The sequence below is a fragment of the Periophthalmus magnuspinnatus genome, chromosome 15 (genome assembly GCF_009829125.3).
Source record: "Periophthalmus magnuspinnatus isolate fPerMag1 chromosome 15, fPerMag1.2.pri, whole genome shotgun sequence".
In the NCBI taxonomy this organism is placed as follows: domain Eukaryota; kingdom Metazoa; phylum Chordata; class Actinopteri; order Gobiiformes; family Gobiidae; genus Periophthalmus; species Periophthalmus magnuspinnatus.
The window spans coordinates 31,507,523-31,528,412 of record NC_047140.1 but is presented as its reverse complement, the minus strand read 5'-3'; the positions used below and the strand labels follow the sequence as shown (position 1 = coordinate 31,528,412).

Sequence of the window (20,890 nt, the reverse complement as noted above, 5' to 3'; positions counted from 1 at the left end):
ATCTGTGAAACAGCGAGACCATGAAAGTTGATCCACGCTTTAGCGAGCAACGACTGTAAATATAAAAATAACATTTATATAAGTGTCCACACCTCGTTGTCGGGGCCTGATCTCGTCTGTCGCTGGTCGGGGGTGAGACGCCGCTGTTAGTTCCAGGTGCCACAGGGGGCGCCAGAGGCAAAAAACTGTTGTTCTGTCCCGAGGCAAGACACTTCACCCAGAGCCTGGAGGGGGTTTATGAAACATCAGAGTGAAACCGACCACAGAGACGGAGCAGGTGTGAGGGAGAAAAAACAACCTTTATCAAACTGCAGTCTTCATTTAAAGCCCCAGTATGTCACTTTTTAGCCAACACAACAGACTCAAATAAAAATCTAGTCTTTGGTTTTGACTTAGAAAGAAACACTCACCGTTATTGGGCTTGTATCTCCACAAACCCGACTCTCACGCTGCCTGGAGGAGGACATTTGTGTCCTTGTTTCCATTGAAATGTCATTCCTTTGGCTAGAATATTCCACAGTGCAGCATAAAACATCTATCTCCATGGAGACTGTGCTAAAGGACGGGTTTAACTTTTTATTTCCAAAAGGCTAAAGTCTGAGTTTGGATTCGAGAGGCCTGATAAAAAACTCACAAAGAAAAACATTTTATATGGAAATTATGTCTGAAATGAAACTCAGACCTGGAGCAAATCCCCAGAGTCACAGAAACTAAGAGGCGGAACAAGTACTGCATTTTATTACTTCAGTAAAAGTACAGACAGAGCAAAAATACTCCAAAATGTACTTCAAGAGTAAAGAGTAAAAGTATCTAACAGATTTTGATCTTATAAAGTTTCAAATGTGGTGATTTTGATAAAGATTTGAACAGGAACAACAGAGTCAGTGTTTTTTTCTGTTTTTTATTTGATTATTTTTATTTTGTTCAAATTCTGAATGTGTTAAAAATAAACCCTCAGCCTTTTCAGCAGGTCTCTCTAAAAAATACTAAAATGTAGTGCAGTAGAAAGTACAGATACTGCTCTCAAATGTACTGAAGTAAAAGTAAAAAGTATCCACTGTAAAATGTATGTAAGTAAAGTACAGATACCTCACATTTTTACTGGAGCACAGAACTTTTACTTTGTCATGTGGGTGATGGTTTATGGCCCCGTGTCACCGCCGCTTTAAGTGTAACACACATGTTTAACACACAAACCTGCAGATTTATGCTGAAAACACTCTGTTCCACCTTGTGATGTCATCGTGTGGCGATACAGGAAGTGCTCCGCTGTGTTTTTAAACTCCACACACCTTCATTTATAGAATCATTTGGATCATTTCAGCCAATCGAACTAAAGGCAAAAGGAGCTGTTCACTTGAAAACTACCACTTGATGACATCACAAGGTGGAACGTCGCATTTTGAGCTTTGTAGATGTAACAGACTAATAATAAAGTGTAACTCAAACATGTGAATGAAACAAAACACAACTCCAGGTTTTTGAGGAGGAAACATTAGAACATGGATTAAAGTTCCATTTAATGTACAGCAGCATAACGAGGCTTTATTCTGACCTGTGACCTGTGACCTCCCTGTGACCTGTGACCTCCCTGTGACCTGTGACCTCCGTGTGACACAGATTCATGAGAAAAATAAAGGTTTAACTGCACATTTCAGACACAAACAGCAGGTGCATCATGTGACCCACTTATGTGTTTACAATAGACAAATAAACACAAGATAAATGAGGCCAACGCTTTAGAGAAGCACTGGACCTCAGAGTGTCCTCAAAGACACGAGTGAGAGAGTGAGAGAGTGAGAGAGTGAGAGAGTGAGGGAGTGAGAGAGAGGGAGTGAGAGAGTGAGAGAGTGAGAGAGTGAGAGAATGAGGGAGTGAGGGAGTGAGGGAGTGAGGGAGTGAGAGAGTGAGAGAGAGTGAGGGAGATAGTGAGAGAGTGAGAGAGTGAGAGAGAGTGAGGGAGTGAGGGAGTGAGAGAGAGAGAGAGTGAGGGAGTGAGAGAGTGAGAGAATGAGGGAGTGAGGGAGTGAGGGAGTGAGGGAGTGAGAGAGTGAGAGAGTGAGGGAGATAGTGAGAGAGTGAGAGAGAGTGAGGGAGTGAGGGAGTGAGAGAGAGAGAGAGTGAGGGAGTGAGAGAGTGAGAGAATGAGGGAGTGAGGGAGTGACAGAGTGAGAGAGTGAGGGAGTGAGAGAGTGAGGGAGTGAGAGAGTGAGGGAGTGAGAGAGTGAGGGAGTGAGAGAGAGTGAGGGAGTGAGGGAGTGAGGGAGTGAGGAGTGAGAGAGTGAGGGAGTGAGAGAGTGAGGGAGTGAGAGAGTGAGGGAGTGAGAGAGTGAGGGAGTGAGAGAGTGAGGGAGTGAGAGAGTGAGGGAGTGAGAGAGAGTGAGGGAGTGAGAGAGTGAGGGAGTGAGAGAGAGTGAGGGAGTGAGAGAGTGAGGAGTGAGGGAGTGAGAGAGTGAGAGAGTGAGAGAGTGAGGGAGTGAGAGAGTGAGGGAGTGAGAGAGTGAGAGAGTGAGGAGTGAGGAGTGAGAGAGTGAGGGAGTGAGAGAGTGAGAGAGTGAGGAGTGAGGGAGTGAGAGAGTGAGAGAGTGAGGGAGTGAGAGAATGAGGGAGTGAGAGAGAGGGAGTGAGAGAGTGAGAGAGTGAGAGAGTGAGAGAATGAGGGAGTGAGGGAGTGAGGGAGTGAGGGAGTGAGAGAGTGAGAGAGAGTGAGGGAGATAGTGAGAGAGTGAGAGAGTGAGAGAGAGTGAGGGAGTGAGGGAGTGAGAGAGAGAGAGAGAGAGTGAGGGAGTGAGAGAGTGAGAGAATGAGGGAGTGAGGGAGTGAGGGAGTGAGGGAGTGAGAGAGTGAGAGAGTGAGAGAGAGTGAGGGAGATAGTGAGAGAGTGAGAGAGTGAGAGAGAGTGAGGGAGTGAGGGAGTGAGAGAGAGAGAGAGTGAGGGAGTGAGAGAGTGAGAGAATGAGGGAGTGAGGGAGTGACAGAGTGAGAGAGTGAGGGAGTGAGAGAGTGAGGGAGTGAGAGAGTGAGGGAGTGAGAGAGTGAGGGAGTGAGAGAGAGTGAGGGAGTGAGGGAGTGAGGGAGTGAGGAGTGAGAGAGTGAGGGAGTGAGAGAGTGAGGGAGTGAGAGAGTGAGGGAGTGAGAGAGTGAGGGAGTGAGAGAGTGAGGGAGTGAGAGAGTGAGGGAGTGAGAGTGAGGGAGTGAGAGAGAGTGAGGGAGTGAGGAGTGAGAGAGTGAGGGAGTGAGAGAGTGAGGGAGTGAGAGAGTGAGGGAGTGAGAGAGTGAGGGAGTGAGAGAGTGAGGGAGTGAGAGAGAGTGAGGGAGTGAGAGAGTGAGGAGTGAGGGAGTGAGAGAGTGAGAGAGTGAGGGAGTGAGAGAGTGAGGGAGTGAGAGAGTGACAGAGTGAGAGAGAGAGTGACAGAGTGAGAGAGTGAGGGAGTGAGAGAGAGTGAGGGAGTGGGGGAGTGAGGGAGTGAGGAGTGAGAGAGTGAGAGAGTGAGGAGTGAGAGAGTGAGGGAGTGAGAGAGTGAGAGAGTGAGGAGTGAGGGAGTGAGAGAGTGAGGGAGGGAGAGAGTGAGGGAGTGAGAGAGTGAGGGAGGGAGTGTGAGAGAGTGAGGGAGTGAGAGGGTGTGAGAGAGTGAGGAGTGAGAGAGTGAGGGAGGGAGGGAGGGAGGGAGGGAGGGAGTGAGGGAGTGAGAGAGTGAGGGAGTGAGAGGGTGTGAGAGAGAGTGACAGAGTGAGGGAGAGAAAGAGTGAGGGAGTGAGAGAGTGAGAGGTGGAGGAGGCTCAGAGGTGGAGGAGCTCAGAGGTGGAGTTCCAAGTATTACCTCAGACTCTTCACTTTCAGTCGTTCTCTGGCTCCATCTTTTCTTTTTTCTTTTTTCTTTTTTCTTCTGAACATAAATTATTTCCTGAAGGTTCAGTTTTAAAGAGACGGAGCTTTTTCCGGGTGGAGCAGAGTGAAGCGGAGTTTGTGCCAGACGATGGATCTGGACATTTACGTGATAAATATTGAAGATGACAGGTTGGCGTCATTCCTCCAGGAAGCTTCAAGGTAAAGTCGAGATTTATATTTGATACATGAGAGATCTGGGAATAGTTTAACAGTCGGAGCAGGACAGGGGAATCCATTTTGGGAAAAGGGCCAAGAAAGGTAAAAAAATGGAGGGTAGAGTACCTCCTCCTGTCGCCTCCTTTGACCCAAACGATAATAAAATAAAACGTCTTCTTCTCCCTCTGCAGGTGAGCTCGTCCTACAGGCTCGTCTGATGTTCTTCCTGGGATCTGCTCAGGTCTTGTCCGGTTTCTCCCGTTTCTCGGCGCTCCGTGCTGCGTCTCTTGGTCCAAACTATTATAAAATCTGGTCCTCCTCTCTGCGGGTCTCGTCGCTCAGTTCGGCTCCTCTTCCCAGGAGTGTCAGGTTCTGCGGTGTCTTTGCTGATCTTCTCTGGACTGAGGCCTCGTTCAGTTTGAAGGTCAAGTGTGTCGAGTGATGACCACGAGCACCTCCCGGGTCCTCTCCAGCTCCTCTCCAGCTCCTCTCCTGCTCCTCTCCAGCTCCTCCTTGACCTCCTGGCGTTCCTCTATATCTACACGTTACACGATAAACACTCCACATCCCATCTGTCCATCAGGGTTTTCTGAGTTTTGAGTCGAGTAGGAGGAGCAGAGTTTTTTCTGATATTTTAAACATGATTTAAACAAAATAAAGTTGTTGTCTGATGTTTGTATTTGTCACATAATAATCTGTGACATTAGAGCCGTTTTGGCTCCGTGTCCGGGTCGACCCGGCGGTTGCTTGGAAACAGTAACAGAATTCCCCACAGTGATGTCAGAAATAACAACCAGGAAGTAAAATGTAGTAAAATGGAGTTTCATGGCCTCAGTGTTTCTCCTGTAAACTGTATATGGAGTGAATGTTTCCAGCAGAAGGCGCAGGACGAGCTGTGACCTCGTCTAAAGAGACACTTTAAATGACTCTTGTCCTGATCTACTGTTACACACAAAAACACGTGAGGACGAGTCGCCAGAGAAATGATTCAATTCTGCACTTTTTTTCTTTGTTTCTGGTGCATTGAGTCGACTCGACTCATTTGTCACTTTATGTCATAAAATACAGAATTGGACAGATGTACTTCAGCAGAGTACATTTACTTCAAAATCACTCACGAAGTACAAAGTACTGATCCAAGAGTCGCATAAGAGAAACATCCTGGACAAACATCAGATTTATAATCATCAGATCAGACTCAACATTAAATCAGACGATTTTAGGATCACATTATTTTTATGTTTATTGTCTCGATTTAAATGCAGAGTTGAGTTACACATAAATTTAAAAACTAAATTAGCGGAGATTTCACGTAAATGTTCATATTAATGAGTTGGACTCACAGATATTGATACTAGTATCGGGAGCCAGTACTCGTACTCGTCCATAGGCTCCTGGCTCCTCTTGTTCACAGACATCAGTGTTTACGATAGCAGCTCATGCTAACGCTGCTAATGGCGCTGGTGAGTTTTTGTTTGTGGATGAGACAAACTGAACAAAGTGACTGTGAAAAATAACGACACTCACTGTTATGCTAACAGTGGCTCGTTAGCAGTTAGCTAACATTTTAATAAGGTTTAAAAGTGTCGCTCTCTGCTGTGGCTAACAAGCTAACACGCTAACATGCTAAGATCAGGTCTGAGTCTGCTGCTGGACGTCACAGTCGACTCTATGAACTGTTCTGACAAAACACTGCATCACTGAGTTAAACTGAGTTCTTCTCTCGAACTGAAAACACTCTGTTCCACCTTGTGATGTCATCATGTGGTAATACAGGAAGTGCTCCACTGTGTTTTTAAACTCCACCTTCACTAGGATTAACAATTGGATGATTTCAGCCCTGGAGTCTCCACACATTCAAAAAGAGCTCGATCTACGGCTCTGTTTTTACGGCTCCGTGGCTCCGTGGCTCTGTGGCTCCGTGGCTCCGTGGCTCAGAGGCTCCGTGGCTCTGTTGTTCCGTGGCTCCGTGGCTCAGAGGCTCCGTGGCGCTGTGGCTCCGTGGCTCTCTGGCTCCGTGGCTCCGTGGCTCTGTGGCTCTGTGGCTCCGTGGCTCCGTGGCTCAGAGGCTCCGTGGCTCTGTGGCTCTGTGGCTCCATGGCTCAGAGGCTCCGTGGCGCTGTGGCTCCGTGGCTCTCTGGCTCCGTGGCACCGTGGCTCCGTGGCTCTGTGGCTCCGTGGCTCTGTGGCTCCGTGGCTCCGTGGCTCTGTGGCTCTGTGGCTCAGAGGCTCCGTGGCTCCGTGGCTCAGAGGCTCCGTGGCTCAGAGGCTCAGAGGCTCCGTGGCGCTGTGGCTCCGTGGCTCTCTGGCTCCGTGGCTCCGTGGCACCGTGGCTCCGTGGCTCCGTGGCTCTGTGGCTCCGTGGCTCCGTGGCTCCGTGGCTCCGTGGCTCAGAGGCTCCGTGGCTCCGTGGCTCCGTGGCTCCGTGGCTCTGTGGCTCTGTGGCTCTGTTCTTGGAGTTTTACCTTTTCATTCTGTTCATTGTTGATGTTTTTTTGTTGTTTAATTAAATTTAACAAAGAAAAAACATAATTGAGGATTTAAGAAGAAACAAGAAAAAATCTTCAACAGCGTTTCATTTGTGTGTGTGTGTATATATGTGTGTGTGTGTGTGTGTATGTGTATATGTGTGTGTGTGTGTGTGTGTGTGTGTGTGTGTGTTGTACAGTGTGTGTGTGTGTGTATATGTGTGTGTGTGGGGGTGTGTGTGTGTGTGTATTGTACAGTGTGTGTATATTGTTGTGTGTGTTTGTGTTGCAGACAGAGCAGTGTTGTGTCGCCCTCTTGTGTTCACTTCAGGTCCTGCTGTTGATTCTGTCACTGAGTCATTTTGACAAAAAACTTACAGTTTTTTCTCCTTTAACACCAGGTCACTCAGGTCACAGGTCACTTCACTCAGGTCACAGGTCACAGGTCACTTCACTCAGGTCAGACCTGATTCTGTGGCTCTGATAAACTTTTACAGGAGAATCTGTCTCGTCTCCACCAGAGGAGTAAACTCTGAGCCTGAAAACACAGATCCAGAGGTCAGGGGTCAGGGGTCAGGGGTCAGTCTTTCCCTGAGACTCTGTTGGTGGTGACGGTGTAAACTCAGGAGGCTGTGGGTCATTCACCTGATACAGTCAGAACAGTGTTCACCCTGAACACAACAAACTGAACACAGGATATCAATGTTACAGCTGAACACAGCGCATAGATGCGCCGGGGTGTGTGTGTGTGTGTGGGGGTGTGTGTGTGTCTGTGGGGTGTGTGTGTGTGTGTGGGGGTGTGTGTGTGTGTGTGTCTGTGTGTGTGTGTGGGGGGGGGGGGGGGGGGTGTGTGTGTGTGTGTGTGTGTGTGTGCGGGTTGTGCATCTCGTCCGCAGTCGCGGAGCAGCGGCGGTGCATTGCGCCTGCGCAGAGCATCCAGGGCTCGGCGGTGCTCGGTGCTGTGGGGCGGATGGCAGAAAAACAGCGGCGATGGACTTTAAACCGCGGGATTGTCGCGCGCCATGTCGTTAAAGCCGCATCAGAGCTTCAGTCTGCAGCAGCTCCGCGCAGAGGACAGTGACAGAGGACAGGGACACGCGGCGCACGGGGGTAAGACTCTGATTCTGCGGCTCACAGGAGGCTAACTGCTGTTAGCTCCGCGTTAGCTCCTGCGCCTCCTCCGCCTCATAACGGACCCGGGGCCGCGGAGCTGCGCCGTAAAGTGGGTGGTGTTTGGTTTTGTGCAGTGAGTCTGCGGCAGCGCGCGGCCCCGTGCGCCCGGGACACGGGACAGTCCCTCTGTGTGTCCCCCCGGTGCAGGACGAGCTAACGCCGGACCTCAGGTCCGAGCGGCGGCTCATGTTGAGGCCCCGGACACAGGCTGCGGCACTGAGGTCTGTGTGAGGACCTCAGTGTGACAGGACCAGAGCGCCCTGCACGGGTGGTGCACGGGTGGTGCACGGGTGGTGCACGGGTGGTGCACGGGTGGTGCACGGGTGGTGCACGGGTGGTGCACGGGTGGTGCACGGGTGGTGCACGGGTGGTGCACGGGTGGTGCACGGGTGGTGCACGGGTGGTGCACGGGTGGTGCACGGGTGGTGCACGGGTGGTGCACGGGTGGTGCACGGGTGGTGCACGGGTGGTGCACGGGTGGTGCACGGGTGGTGCACGGGTGGTGCACGGGTGGATGTGATGATCATGTGTTGCCTCCTCTGGGCGTCAGTCACTGGAGCGTGAGGCTCTACATCCTCACACAGAGACGGACATGATGTGAGCGGCTGTCACTGTGTTTTCACTCTGTGTGTTCAGAGTTCACTCTGTGCTCACTCTCTGTGTTCACTCTGTGAGTTCACTCTGTGAGTTCACTCTGCATGTTCAATCTGTGCTCAGTGTAAATACATTATAACATATTTGATTATTTCTTTGGTTCACAGACTCGTTTGTTCCACAGTTTTTTTTTCAGACACATGTTCTAAAGTCGGGGCCTCATATGGACCTCACTCCCTCGACCTGAGGCCCTGATCCTGTGTCATGTTCAGGTTCACACTCTGTTCACTCTCTGCTCACTCTCAGTGTAAAGACCAGGACACCACAGGTTTATTTATCTGGAGGCACAGACCACGTCACAGAAGTGAAGAGATGATTGAAGCACAAACATCAGTTTGTCTTAAACACGTTTGTTCTTCTCTTTTTTTAGATGCTCCATCTGTAAATGACACATTCTCCAGGTGAAAACGACGTTTAGGAGGAAACGGTCGACGCCGCCACAAGAATCACAGACCAGGACGACGGGAGCGATGCTTGGTGTTCGGTCCTGCTCTTGAGTCGCTGAAGTCGCTCAGTGATGGTGAGTCCGGGCGGTGACTCTCTGTGGTCAGACCAGCCTCATCACGACGTCCAGAGCCAAGACGGTCCAGCCATCGGTCAACGAGTTACCTCAGCGCCATGACGGATTTGACTCGCCTGGTTTTACAAAATCACTAATTCATGGTGAGTTTGACAGAAGTTTGAGCGACTGCGACGTTTGGGAACGAAGAACAGAGTTTAGAACAGCTCAGGAAACACACGAAACATGAAGACCTGAAGTGTGTGTGTGTGTGTGTGTGTGGATGTGTGTAGATGTGTGTGTGTAGGTGTGTGTAGATGTGTGTAGATGTGTGTGTGTGGATGTGTGTAGATGTGTGTAGATGTCCTTTGTACGTCTCGTGTGTGATGCACAGAGTGTGTTTGTGTATTTGTGTGTTTCTTCAGATTAATGTTGTGTGTTCAGTTTGTTAGTGTAGAGTGCGACTCACGAGGAAGAGACTCCTCCTCCTGAATGTGCCGCCTCCTCCTCGCTCCTTCGTTCCCTCACTCCCTCTCCCCCTCTCCCTCCTCTTGTCCCTCTCCCTCGCTCCCTCCGTCTCTTTTCAGGTCCTTCTTCATGTTCTAGTCTTTTCTCTTTCACCTTCTTAAAGTTTTATTTGGAGTGACTCATATTTAAATAATCTTTAATCTCTTATTTTTATTATTTAATCTTTTATTTTCACATCGCCATTTTGCCGATCCACCCCCGTTTTCACCTCCTAAAAACACTGATCGAGAGAGTGTGTCCAGCGTGTCCAGACTCTTGACCCGTCCCGTCTGTGTCCACAGCCCCGCAGTGTGAGTGGAGTGGAGATGAGAAAAAGGCAGGCGGCTCACATCGAGGCTCCAGCCCCCGCCCCCGGACAGCCCCGCCCCAACACCTGCTGCCTCTGCTGGTGCGGCTGCTGCAAGTGTCTGTGGTGAGAGTCACACCTGCATCTGCACAAGGGGCGTGTCACAGGGACGAGGGCGGGGCCACACACTGTATATAAACGGACATGGCTAACCTGCTAGCGCCGTGCTACAAACAGGAAGTGATCATGGACGCACTTCAGCTCCAATTCACTCTGTGTAAAAACTGTGTCCTCTCTCTCTGTCTCTGCTGCTTCAGACTCATTTTAGTCTTAAATGTTCGTATTAACCCTCTACATGATCCTGGGGTTAATTTTTTTGAGTTATTTTTAGTTTTAGGGGTTGTTAGGTTTTTTTGGGGGTATTTTGAGTTTGTTTTTTTTGTTTTTTTGGTATTTTTATTATAATTTGTTATTTTGAGGGGTTTTTTTTTGTTTATTATCTTTTTTTTCTTTTAGTTGTTTTGAGGTTTTTTTTGGGAGGGGGGGGTTGGGTTTTTTTGTTTCTTTTTCTTTTTTTTTTACTGTCCCCTCTCTCTGTCTCTGCTGCTTCAGACTCATTCTGGTCTTAAATGTTCGTATTAACCCTCTACATGATCCTGGGGTTTTTATTTCACTATTGTGTCTGTAAATCAAGATCTGAACATTAATAACAGACAAATCAGGTCCTTCTGTCCCCGAGGTCGCTCCTGTTAGCGTTAGCAACAGGTTTGATTGACAGCGTTGCTAAGCGCCCACTCCCTGATAAACCAGAGGTGTGGACGGGAAGGGGCGTTACCTTCAACAGCCTCGCTCCTGATTGGCTCTTTGGTTGCTGTGATACTCATGATTGGAAGTCCAAATGTGGGTCTTGGCACTCGATTCGCCGCTGTACCTGCTCTGGCCACAATGAGCTTCATTTGGAGCTGAATCTGTGGTGACGTCACTCAGTCACGTCTCTTTATCTGTGGGACAAGATCACAGACGGTGTAAAGACGTGACTGAGTGAATGTGACTTCACCACAGCTTTCGACTCAAATGAAGCTCATCGAGGCTAAAGTCGTTAGCATAGCGGTTAATTTGATTTGATCTTGATTTACAGACACAAAAGTGAAATAAAAACCCCAGGATCATGTAGAGGGTTAATACGAACATTTAAGACCAGAATGAGTCTGAAGCAGCAGAGACAGAGAGAGGGGACGGTTTTCAAAAAAACAAAAAAATAAGACAAACCCCCCCCCCCCCCAAAAAAAAAGGTTAAAATAACTAAAAAAAACAAAAACAACAACTCAAAATAACAAAAAAACATCAAAATAACTCAAAAAAGAAAAAAAAAACATCAATATAACAAAACATAAAATCAATCAATTCAAAATATCTAAAAAAAACCAACCACAAAAACTCAAAAATAACTCAAAAAATGAAGAAAATACACAAAAAAAAAATAAATAAATAAAAATAAAAAAAAGAAACCTCAAAATAACAAATGAGCCCAGGATCATGTAGAGGGTTAATACAAATATTTAAGACCAAAATGAGTCTGAAGCAGCAGAGACAGAGAGAGGGGACACAGATTTTCAATATAAAGTGAATTGGAGCCAGACGCTCCCTGTGCTCAGACCGTCCATGGTTCTCTCTGTGTCGTCCTCAGAGCAGCACATGTTCTGTCCCACTGTGTTTTCTTCTGGTCCAGAGGCTGAGGTGTTCAGGTCAGGACAGAGTGAAATGGGAGAGAGAGAGAGGAGACACATTCTGAAAATGGTCGAGTTCTGGGACGTGACCCCACGGAGGTGTCGACTCCTCAGGTCTGAGTCAACAGGGGCAAAAGGGGCAGAGCAAACTCAGTTAAAAATGTTCGCTCATTTCAGGCGCCTGGAATAATTCCACTTAAACGAAGCGTATTATGTTTGTCCTTTGAAACTCGAACGCCCTCAGTTTGGTCTGGACCTGGGCCTGAACCGCCACAGACGAGCAGAACGCCGCCTCGTTTAGGAAGAGATTCTGCTTTAAAGTGTTTTTACGTTGTGAAGTCTCACTGTCTGAGACCCAGTGCAATCTGTGCCCTTGAGCAAGGCACTGGGAGCAGCTTGCCCTGTGCAGCTCATCCCGCCGCCTCTCTCTCTCGCTCCTGAGTGAGGACTGAAAGAAAACATTGTGTTCAGTGGTGAATGGTGAATGCGGCTCTTTCACACTACTTAATCTGAAGTGGAGGCAGCTTGTGGCCTGAACATGCAGCGAGTGTCTGAGTCTGGAGAGAACAGCTCCACAATTACACCACAAACATGTTTAATGTTTCTTTATAAAACTCGGCCTGAATAATGTCCAGTGTTTCTGTCGTGGGCTGTAAACTCAGACCTTTCTGTCGTGAAATATTCCACAGGTTTAATTTCTCTGAGGCCGACGCAGATTCAGGTCTAATCTGAGTTTTATGGAACAATAGTGTGAGATCTGGAGCTGTTTGAGTCTAATTAACTTTAAACCCAGTTTAAAATTCTTTGTGACTTTAATCTCTCGCTTCATTCTCTTCATACCCGCTGACCCGTCCTCATTGGTCGGCCTTATCTGGTCTGGAGCTTTCTATTTCCATCCACACATCACATGCAAAACAGCTGTGAAGAACTGCCCGTATATTTAGCCGTATTGTGAGGCGCCCAGGGGCTGGGGCTTAGCCCATTACTGCTGCACAATGAGGACTTTGACAAGAGACAGGGAGAGGAAGGACAGATCCTCCACGGCCCGACAGAAATAGACAGTTTGATGTGTAGAATCCTGTGAGCGAGAGGCCGCTGTGTGTGTTTATGAGTTTACATGAAGCCTTTAACTGAGCCTTTGTTGAGTCTGAGGGACAGGGTCAGGCTGATAAACCAGTCAACACTTTTCTAGGTACAGCGGTGGTTTGGGGCTGTTCTTTTGTTTACTTTGTTTAACGTTAGCTTCCTGTTTGGTGTTGGTGTTTCTTTTGTCATACCGGGGTTAAAATGTTTTCATATTTCACTTATTTCTGAACCCAGCTGCTCCTGTATGTTTGGATTTGCATTTTTCTCCCCAGGAATGAAGACAGGATGGAGAGGAGTGAACGACAAACCTGTAAAATGGACAGTATCGAGGCTGGAGACGAACAGTAAGTCCCTCAAAACGTCTGCAGTCGCTCAGGCGGTTTGTTGTTGCGTTGTATAAAATGTGACTTTTACCGTTCCAAAGTAAACTGGTGTTACGTCACTGTGTCCCGTGTCCTTTGTCCCTTGTCCTTGTCCCTCGTCCTTTGTCCCGTGTCCTTGTCCCTCGTCCTTTGTCCCGTGTCCTTTGTCCCGTGTGCACTTCCAGACACCCCACTCTGGATGAGGTGCTGTCGTGGGCTCGGAGCTTTGAGCTGATGCTTCGATCTTTAGAAGGACGAGAGGTTTTCAGAGAATTCCTGCGCTCCGAGTACAGCGAGGACAACCTGCTGTTCTGGTTGGCCTGTGATGAGCTGAAGACGGAAACCAACCCCGCGGTGGTGGAAGAAAAAGCGAGAATCATATACGAAGATTATGTGTCGATATTATCACCCAAAGAGGTAAAGTTCAGTTTAAAATGTGTTTTCTGATCTGTCCTAATGTCGTTTACTCGTCACAAACAGACATGGAGTTGTGTTTTGTTTATGTTTAACACACAAACGCTGCAGATTTAGGCGGAGTTCTTCCCTCAAAATGAAAACACTTTGTTCCACCTTGTGATGTCATCATGTGGTGATACAGGAAGTGCTCTACTGTGTTTTTAAACTTCACACCTTCATTTCTAGAATCATTTGGATCAGTTCAGCCAATCTGGAGTCGTCACTTATCTCGACTGAACTGAAGGTAAAAGGAGCTGTTCACTTGGGAAAAAAACTACCACTTGATGACATCACAAGGTGGAACAGAGCGTTTTGAGCTTTGGAGACTTGATGTGTAATTAGATAAACACAACTCCAGGTCTGTTTTTGAGGAGGAAAAAACATTAGAACATGACTTAAAGCTACAAGAGTAAGTTTTGTTTAATATATGACCTTTAAGTAAACTTTTGGATAACCTAGACTTGACACCTTGTGACCTTGACACCTTGTGACCTTGACACCTTGTGACCTTGACACGTTGTGACCTTGACACCTTGTGACCTTGACACCTTGTGACCTTGACACGTTGTCTTTGCTCCTCCAGGTGAGTCTGGACTCTCGGGTCAGAGAAGGAATCAACCAGAGTCTAGCAGAGCCCAGTAACCTGATGTACGAGGAGGCCCAGCTGCAGATCTACACCCTGATGCATCGCGACTCCTACCCTCGCTTCCTCAACTCGTCCGTTTACAGAGACCTCCTGGCCAGCAGGAGGCGCACTTGCCTCGACACCTAAGCACTCTATTGCCATCCTATACCAACGATACTACTACTTAAACTTCAAATACTACTATGGTGCCAGAAGTCGGGTTTGAAAAAATCTTTACCTGGTTTGTGGTTGAAGAGACTGACATCCAAAATAGCTGGTTGTTTTTTATTTATATTTTTAAGCAATTTCTATCCAGTCCTGTGCTGGTTTAGGTTGGCCTTAGCTGGTTGATGATTGGACAAACGATGGCTCTAACGCTGGCCAGTGTAGCTCAGAGCGTGCGGTTTGGGGCGGCGACTGGCCCGGCCGCTCCTCAGCATGTGTTTGAAACGGCCAAACTCACGGCCGGCGGTTTGTAACTGGATCAGAAGCTAAAAGCTAAAAGCTAAAAGCTAGCGACGAGACACAAGGACAAGCCAACTGTTCTGTACTGTAACCCTATATTAACACGTTATGTTTTTATCTCCATGTCTTCACTGATCATTATGTTTCATACTTTTATGTTTTGTTTCCTCGTTTGTTCCGCTCACTCATGGTGGAAGTGTTAGGGCTTTTACCGGGAAGCACTGGCTTTGCACGCAGCTCGTTTTCTCTACAGTAAATCTGCCGTGGACTGCAGCAGTGGAGTGTGTCAGGATGTGGCTCCCTGTCACTTTGTCAGACTGTTTACTTTCAGTCAAGGGAAAATTCTTGCCAATTGAAGCTGAAGTCTCTGAAGCTGTGGCAAAGGCCCAGGTCCCGTGTCCTTCCACCTGTGCATCTGTCCGTCCTGTTTTCTGGGAGACGTAAGGGCTAATGTGGTTGGGCAGCTACATGTAGTAACTCATGAACTTTAAAACGCCTTCAGATCTAAGGACAGAGTTATGTGAAAAGCAACCACAGTTTGTCCATCCAATCCTGCCCTCCCTCCCTTTACCTTTGACCCTTTACCTTTGACCCCTCCTTTTCAAATTCATCCAGCCTAAGCACAGGTGCCCAGTGGAAGGAGCCACACCCACTTTGAGTACAAATCCTTCTGTACATTTTAAGTAGAGAAGAAGTTTACATTTTAGTATTTTATTACTACTGGGCTAAAAGCTAAAGGCTAAAAGCTACAGGCTAAAGGCTAAAGGCTAAAAGCTACAGGCTAAAGGCTAAAAGCAGGCTTGTTTTGGGTCTAAACGCCCAGGTTTTTGTCCGTGAGGTGTTTAAAAGAGCTGATGGTGTTGGTCATTGTGACACTTCAGGTTAACCAGGTGCCAAACATGATGTCATGGAGCAGGGAGACGCTGAGACGTTGAGCTGAGACGTTGAGCTGAGACGTTGAGCTGAGACGTTGAGCTGAGACGTTGAGCTGAGACGTTGAGCTGAGGGCTTCGGGTCGTTGTTTTGCTCACAGACGTGCAGAGAATCGTGGTCACTGATGGAGTCTTTTCGAGCTGTTGAGGGGAATCTGCAAATTAATGCTAACAAGCTAACGGACTAGCCTAGAGGTAGTTGTAACACATTAGCCTTATTGTACGAGGCTAATCTAGGTGTCAGCATGCAGTAGACAAGCAGTTAGCATGCTTGTGCTAGCCATGCTAACCCTTCATCTCACAGCGGCCATTACACTCTGGATTGTTTCATCTGAATTTGCCAGCATGCTAAAATAAAACATTTATCAGTGTATGATACAGTTACACAACAGAAAAAAGTAAAAACAAAAGATATAAAAGAGGAGTCTTGTTTAAACACATTAACTTAGTAACTCATCTCGTTTTTGATGTGAACCTTGTTCTTGGCCTGTGGATGTGCTGTAGAACGTGCATGAGTGCAGCGTATGCGACGTTAACTCCAGATACACATGTGACTCAATGGCGCCGGCTCCAGGTTTAGTCGGTATAAAACAGTGCCACTTCTTTAGTAACTACCTGAAATCTACGTGCCAAGAGTCGGATACAGTTAAAGAGGAAAACTCGCACAGAATCATGAACATTTGGGTTCTTGAAGTTGTGCTAAATTTTCAGCCAAAACAGTTTATTTCGTTCTGATCTTTTCTGATCGACTCGTTTGGAGCCAGAACGATGTTCATTTTTGCCAATCACAGTTTAAGGGTAAATGCTCCTCTTTTCTGACCTGGAGTTTTGACATTTTCGTGTTGGTTGTGTCAAGTTTTAGATCCAACCAAACGTTTTTCTTTGTGGTTGTATTCAAATAAATTGTTTGTACTTTACTATTCGGCAATACAGAACTTAGATGAGGATTACATAACACTCATAAGGGCTCGACCGAGGGCGCCACTGGGGGCGCCACTGAGGCCCCTTTGAGGGCTCCGTTGAGGCTCCACGCATGTTCAATTTAGGCCCCACTGAGGCCCCACTGAGGCTTCACTGGGGGCAACACTGAGGCTTCACTGAGGCCCCACTGAGGCTTCACTGGGGGCAACACTGAGGCTTCACTGAGGCCCCACTGAGGCCCCCTTGAGGCTCCATTGGGGTATTATCTGTTTCTGCAGAGCTGTGCTTGTTTTGTGGGAAGTTGAGGTTACAGCCTAATTCCTCTTTTTTGGAAATGTTCATGGGTTGTTCAAAAAAAAATCTGATCCAACATTTGACTTGGTGAAGAAACGCCAAAATGTCTCTTTTTACAAACACACGCTCCACAGTCCGGTCTCTTTTTGCCGCTGTTAAGACGAATGTTTTATCTACGACAGAAACTGAACTCATGGTGCAATTAAACACGTTTACATGTACAACACGTAGTGAAGTGTGTCCAGTACTAAGGGTCAAAGGTCAACTGTCGCTGGTCACTCGAGTCTGGACGTGTCTTACAGCCGTGACTCGGACCTCGACACTCGCTTTGGTCACTCACCTCGTTATGACAAACACATTTTACAAGCAGTGACGCTGAAATTAAGTGACAGAGTTTGTGTCTCAATGGTGTTTTTATATTTACAAGAGGGACAGAGGGACACAGAGACACAGAGGGACACAGACACAGAGACAGACAGAGGGACACAGAGGGACAGACACAGAGAGACACAGACACAGGAGGACACAGAGAGACAAACACAGCTGATGTTTCCTCAAAGCTCTGAGGTTTGACCTTTCACCTTTTCCTTTAACACAAACAGTCCACAGACTTGTATAGAAAAGATGATATTAAATATATATATTCTACACATTATATGAAGTGTCTCTAGGCTTTTCACTACCTCTCATGTTAAGTTATTTCACTTCTTATTGTTCATGTTCGACTTGTTTTAGATCTACTTGAAGCCTAACACTGTAAACAAAATGTGCACAGAAACATGGAGAAGGGGTTGGAGAGCTCCGCCTAGTGGACATTATTGTTATTATCTTGTGTTGTGTGTTTGTTTTAGATTTTGTTGAGCTGAAATAGATTTTACATCTCTATAAATAATTCAGGAAATCCACTGTCTAAGGGCTAATCCCATTTTGCCTATGCAAATCTGTAACTGTCGAGGAGGAAGAGGAGCTCAGCTCTTCCTCCTGTCGTAGATGGACCATGGTTTACATCGTCGCCCTTCGCTGATATTCAACCCGTTTGGCAACAATGATGATATATATATAATAGAATATACAGAGAAAATGGCATATATATATAAACAGATGAATGTTGTGTAAATGTGGCTGTGCTGGAGTCGTGTGAGACAAACAGGCGGCTCAGTCTGTAGAGTTTTCTCATGTACAGTGCTGTGCCGGTGTTTAAGGCAGGAGATTACATCATATTTATGTAAATGCTGCTATGATGGATGTGGGCAAAGTCACGTTGCCAGATCATGTTATTCTCTCACGTTTTATATTTAAAGATCGATGTTAAAATGCAGAAAATGTCAAACGTGGCAACTTTTTTTCTTTATTGTGAAACAGAGACAGTGGCACAGTACTGTATGAAGTATCACAATCTCAGTCTTTTCCTGGGACTGGGGCAAACCTGGAAATCAAACTGACCGAGCTGTGGTGACTTTAGGCGACTGCAGGTGGCGCTATCCCCAGTGTCTCCTTCATGTTTGAGTCTTTGGTTTTTCTCCGTAGCTACATCTTTCAAAGGTGATCACTGTGTTCTTTGCAGTAGCGTTGGCGTCAGCAGACGTGGGTTTTCTCTTGTTTTTTTGTCCACTAATGCGACGATGTTGGAGGCAGAAAACGTAAACGACCGACTCGGCTCAAACGCCAATTTACGGTTTGACGCTGAGTCTTTATAAAGGTCTGAAAAGCTTGTTTTTTTATCTTTGTACAGATGTTTTAATTCCACATCTGGAACAGGAGAATAGCTGGTGTCCTCCCAGTGCATTGTGGGTCATAGCTCTTTTCAGTAGTTGTTTTGGGAGCGCGTTCCCTCAGATGGATTTGGTGCCTCTTTTCACTTCACGACCGACCTCAACTTTTTCAAAAGCTTTTTCAAAGTGTTTCTCACGTCCTTCCTGTCGGTGTCATCACAGTTTAAGTGCGAACACAACAGCAAAAACCACACTCTGTGTCAGCGTCGTCTTTGTGATACTTTGGGAACAAGATATTTTTCGAAGCTGGTGGAAGTGAAAAAATAATTCTTCAGATTTTAGGCAATCACTTTTCTCTTTATTGATTTCGATGCCTAAGCCTCTCGGTTCTGTCATGCCTTTGTAGATAAACAGTCCTAAAGGTGAACCCGCCCGGGACCCGCCCGGGACCCGCCGGTGAAAAGAACTTTGCTGTCACTCAAGTGATTGAATAGTGACATTTTTCTATTGAGCATGCTTTTTGCTAAATAAATGAAATAATTCAGTTATTTGCTATAAACGATACTGTATGAGTATGTATCCGAGTACTGCAGTATGCAGACTATTAAAACACCAGAAACTCTTTTGAGAGCTTCATCGTTTTGTTGTATGTTTCAGAAATATTCGTTTTTCTTTTTCTGTTGAGCATCAGTCATCAGTGTCCCCCTGAAACAAAAGCTCATTTAACTGGTTCCCCTTTGCTCATTAAAACATCACAACTGCAGTTAGAAGTTTGATTGTTTAAAATAATATATCAGTGTATTTTGAAATCACAAAAAAAGGAAAAAAAAAAGAGCAGGTAATGTCTGATTGAGGCTTTGGGAGCTCAGTGCACGATCCCACAGTCACTGGAGGATTTCAGGACGTGTCACTGTGGAGCCTGAACTCACTTTAATCAAACATGAAGAGCTCATTTGCAAAAACAGAAAAGTGCCATTTGAAAAAGTCACTGGAGGCTTTAGTTTTACTCTCCTGATGTTTTCAAAAACCAAATGTATTTTACAGCTCAAAATATAACCATCCCCTCTCCATAAAATCCACTTTACACGATTGTAAAACCTGGAGAAAATGGAAACAAAAAGAAAAACAAAATGGACGCCTGTTTTTGCAGCGACCTCTTCAGTTTCTTCTTCACGTTCTGTAGCAGCTCATGAGGTTCTTGTTTCACGCTCTCGTTTACGTCGGGCGGATGTGAACTCCACAAACGACATTTTTAACTTCACACTTTTTAAATACGTTGCCTTTGTTGAGATTTCGGTTAAAAAAAAAAACAGACCTCAGATTATGAACACACTCCAGATAAACACGTGTTGGTGCATCCAGCTAGAAAACAACACGAGAACAGAACGATATTGTGCCAAAAACATTTAGCGTAAAGGTTAAAGGTCATCCACAACCAGTATCACAGCTACACCAGACTTTGTAAAACTCGCACTGATATTTTTGAGATGATCACAAATGCTGTTCACGATTTTCCATGTACTGTTTTAATTTATTTGAAGCCGACGGCCGTGTTTTGCCCGTCACTTCTGTCCACGCACATTTCAAAAGACTTCAGGCAGTACACGCTCACGCCGCCACGTTCAGTTGTGTTTTGTCTGTTTACATGACGACCACGTTTTGCATTAACAAAGAAAGTCCATATATGTAACTGCCCTTGAATCTCTGTAATAAAATAGTGCTGCTAGAGAAAGGAAACAATAAATACTTAGATTTTTCCCAGATGTGGCTGTGTCTTCATTTTGTGTTTTTGGAGCTGGCGCGCACTATAATGTTACAGCGGTGTGCTAGCTAGCTCGCGGCGTCTCAAAGTGAACGGTCGTATTTATTAAGATCTGAAAACAAAACCTATTAAAACTCAAATACATAAAAATAAAGACTAAATACTTGAATACTTCAGTTTATGGTGGTGTTTTAATATTATGCCTCAAAATTAGCATTAGCATTAGCATTAGCAAACACAGTGTCTCTGGTGAAGTCTTTGTTTTATTTGTGTTTAACATGTTGTCAGATGCCGTGTCTCAATTCGACGGTCGCACACTTAGAAGTACCGTTCAAAGTATTTGGCCGACGAAGGGTACTCCTCCGTGAAGGGTACTCCTCCGTGAAGGGTACTCCTCCGTGAAGGGTACTCCTCCGTGACGGCTGCTGACCAACGAGCTAAACGTTTAAAATGTGCACTGAAATGATTAGTTTTATTTTAAATTCTTTCTTATTTCATAGAAGAAGAGTCAAGGCGTCGTCGTCGCAGCCGTTTATTTCTGTTTAGATTGAATGAAGTGAGGAATTAATGTTTCCCTTTGAATATCAATCCAAGTGATTTATTTTTTTCCCAGTTGTAGCTCATATTCCAGAACTTTAAGGAAATACACCTTGTTTCGGGACAGGCCTCGTCGCGCCGGAAGTGACGTAAGTGTGAAACCGACAAAATGAGACACGGTTAGTGACGTCCACCTGCAGCTCTCTGTCCACCGTCTGATCTTTAAATATTTATTCATTTTATCCCGACTCCGCAAAAACCTCACAGAGATAAAACTGAACAGGAAGTAGTGACGCTAACAGTGAGGTAGAGGGCGCTGCGGTGCACAGAGACTATTACAGTACAGAATATTACAGCT

The 20,890-nt window shown here is 46.2% G+C and overlaps 1 protein-coding gene across 1 annotated transcript; it reads left to right on the top strand.

Annotated features, from left to right (window-relative positions):
- The first annotated feature begins 7,424 nt into the window (after positions 1 to 7,424).
- Positions 7,425 to 19,969, top strand: rgs17 (regulator of G protein signaling 17). Its single transcript, XM_033979178.2, has 6 exons — positions 7,425 to 7,623; positions 8,711 to 9,003; positions 9,649 to 9,779; positions 12,739 to 12,810; positions 13,014 to 13,245; positions 13,868 to 19,969. Exons 2-6 carry the CDS (start codon positions 9,001 to 9,003, stop codon positions 14,054 to 14,056), a joined length of 627 nt encoding a protein of 208 aa, XP_033835069.1. The 5' UTR covers positions 7,425 to 7,623; positions 8,711 to 9,000; the 3' UTR covers positions 14,057 to 19,969.
- The last annotated feature ends 921 nt before the right edge of the window (positions 19,970 to 20,890 follow it).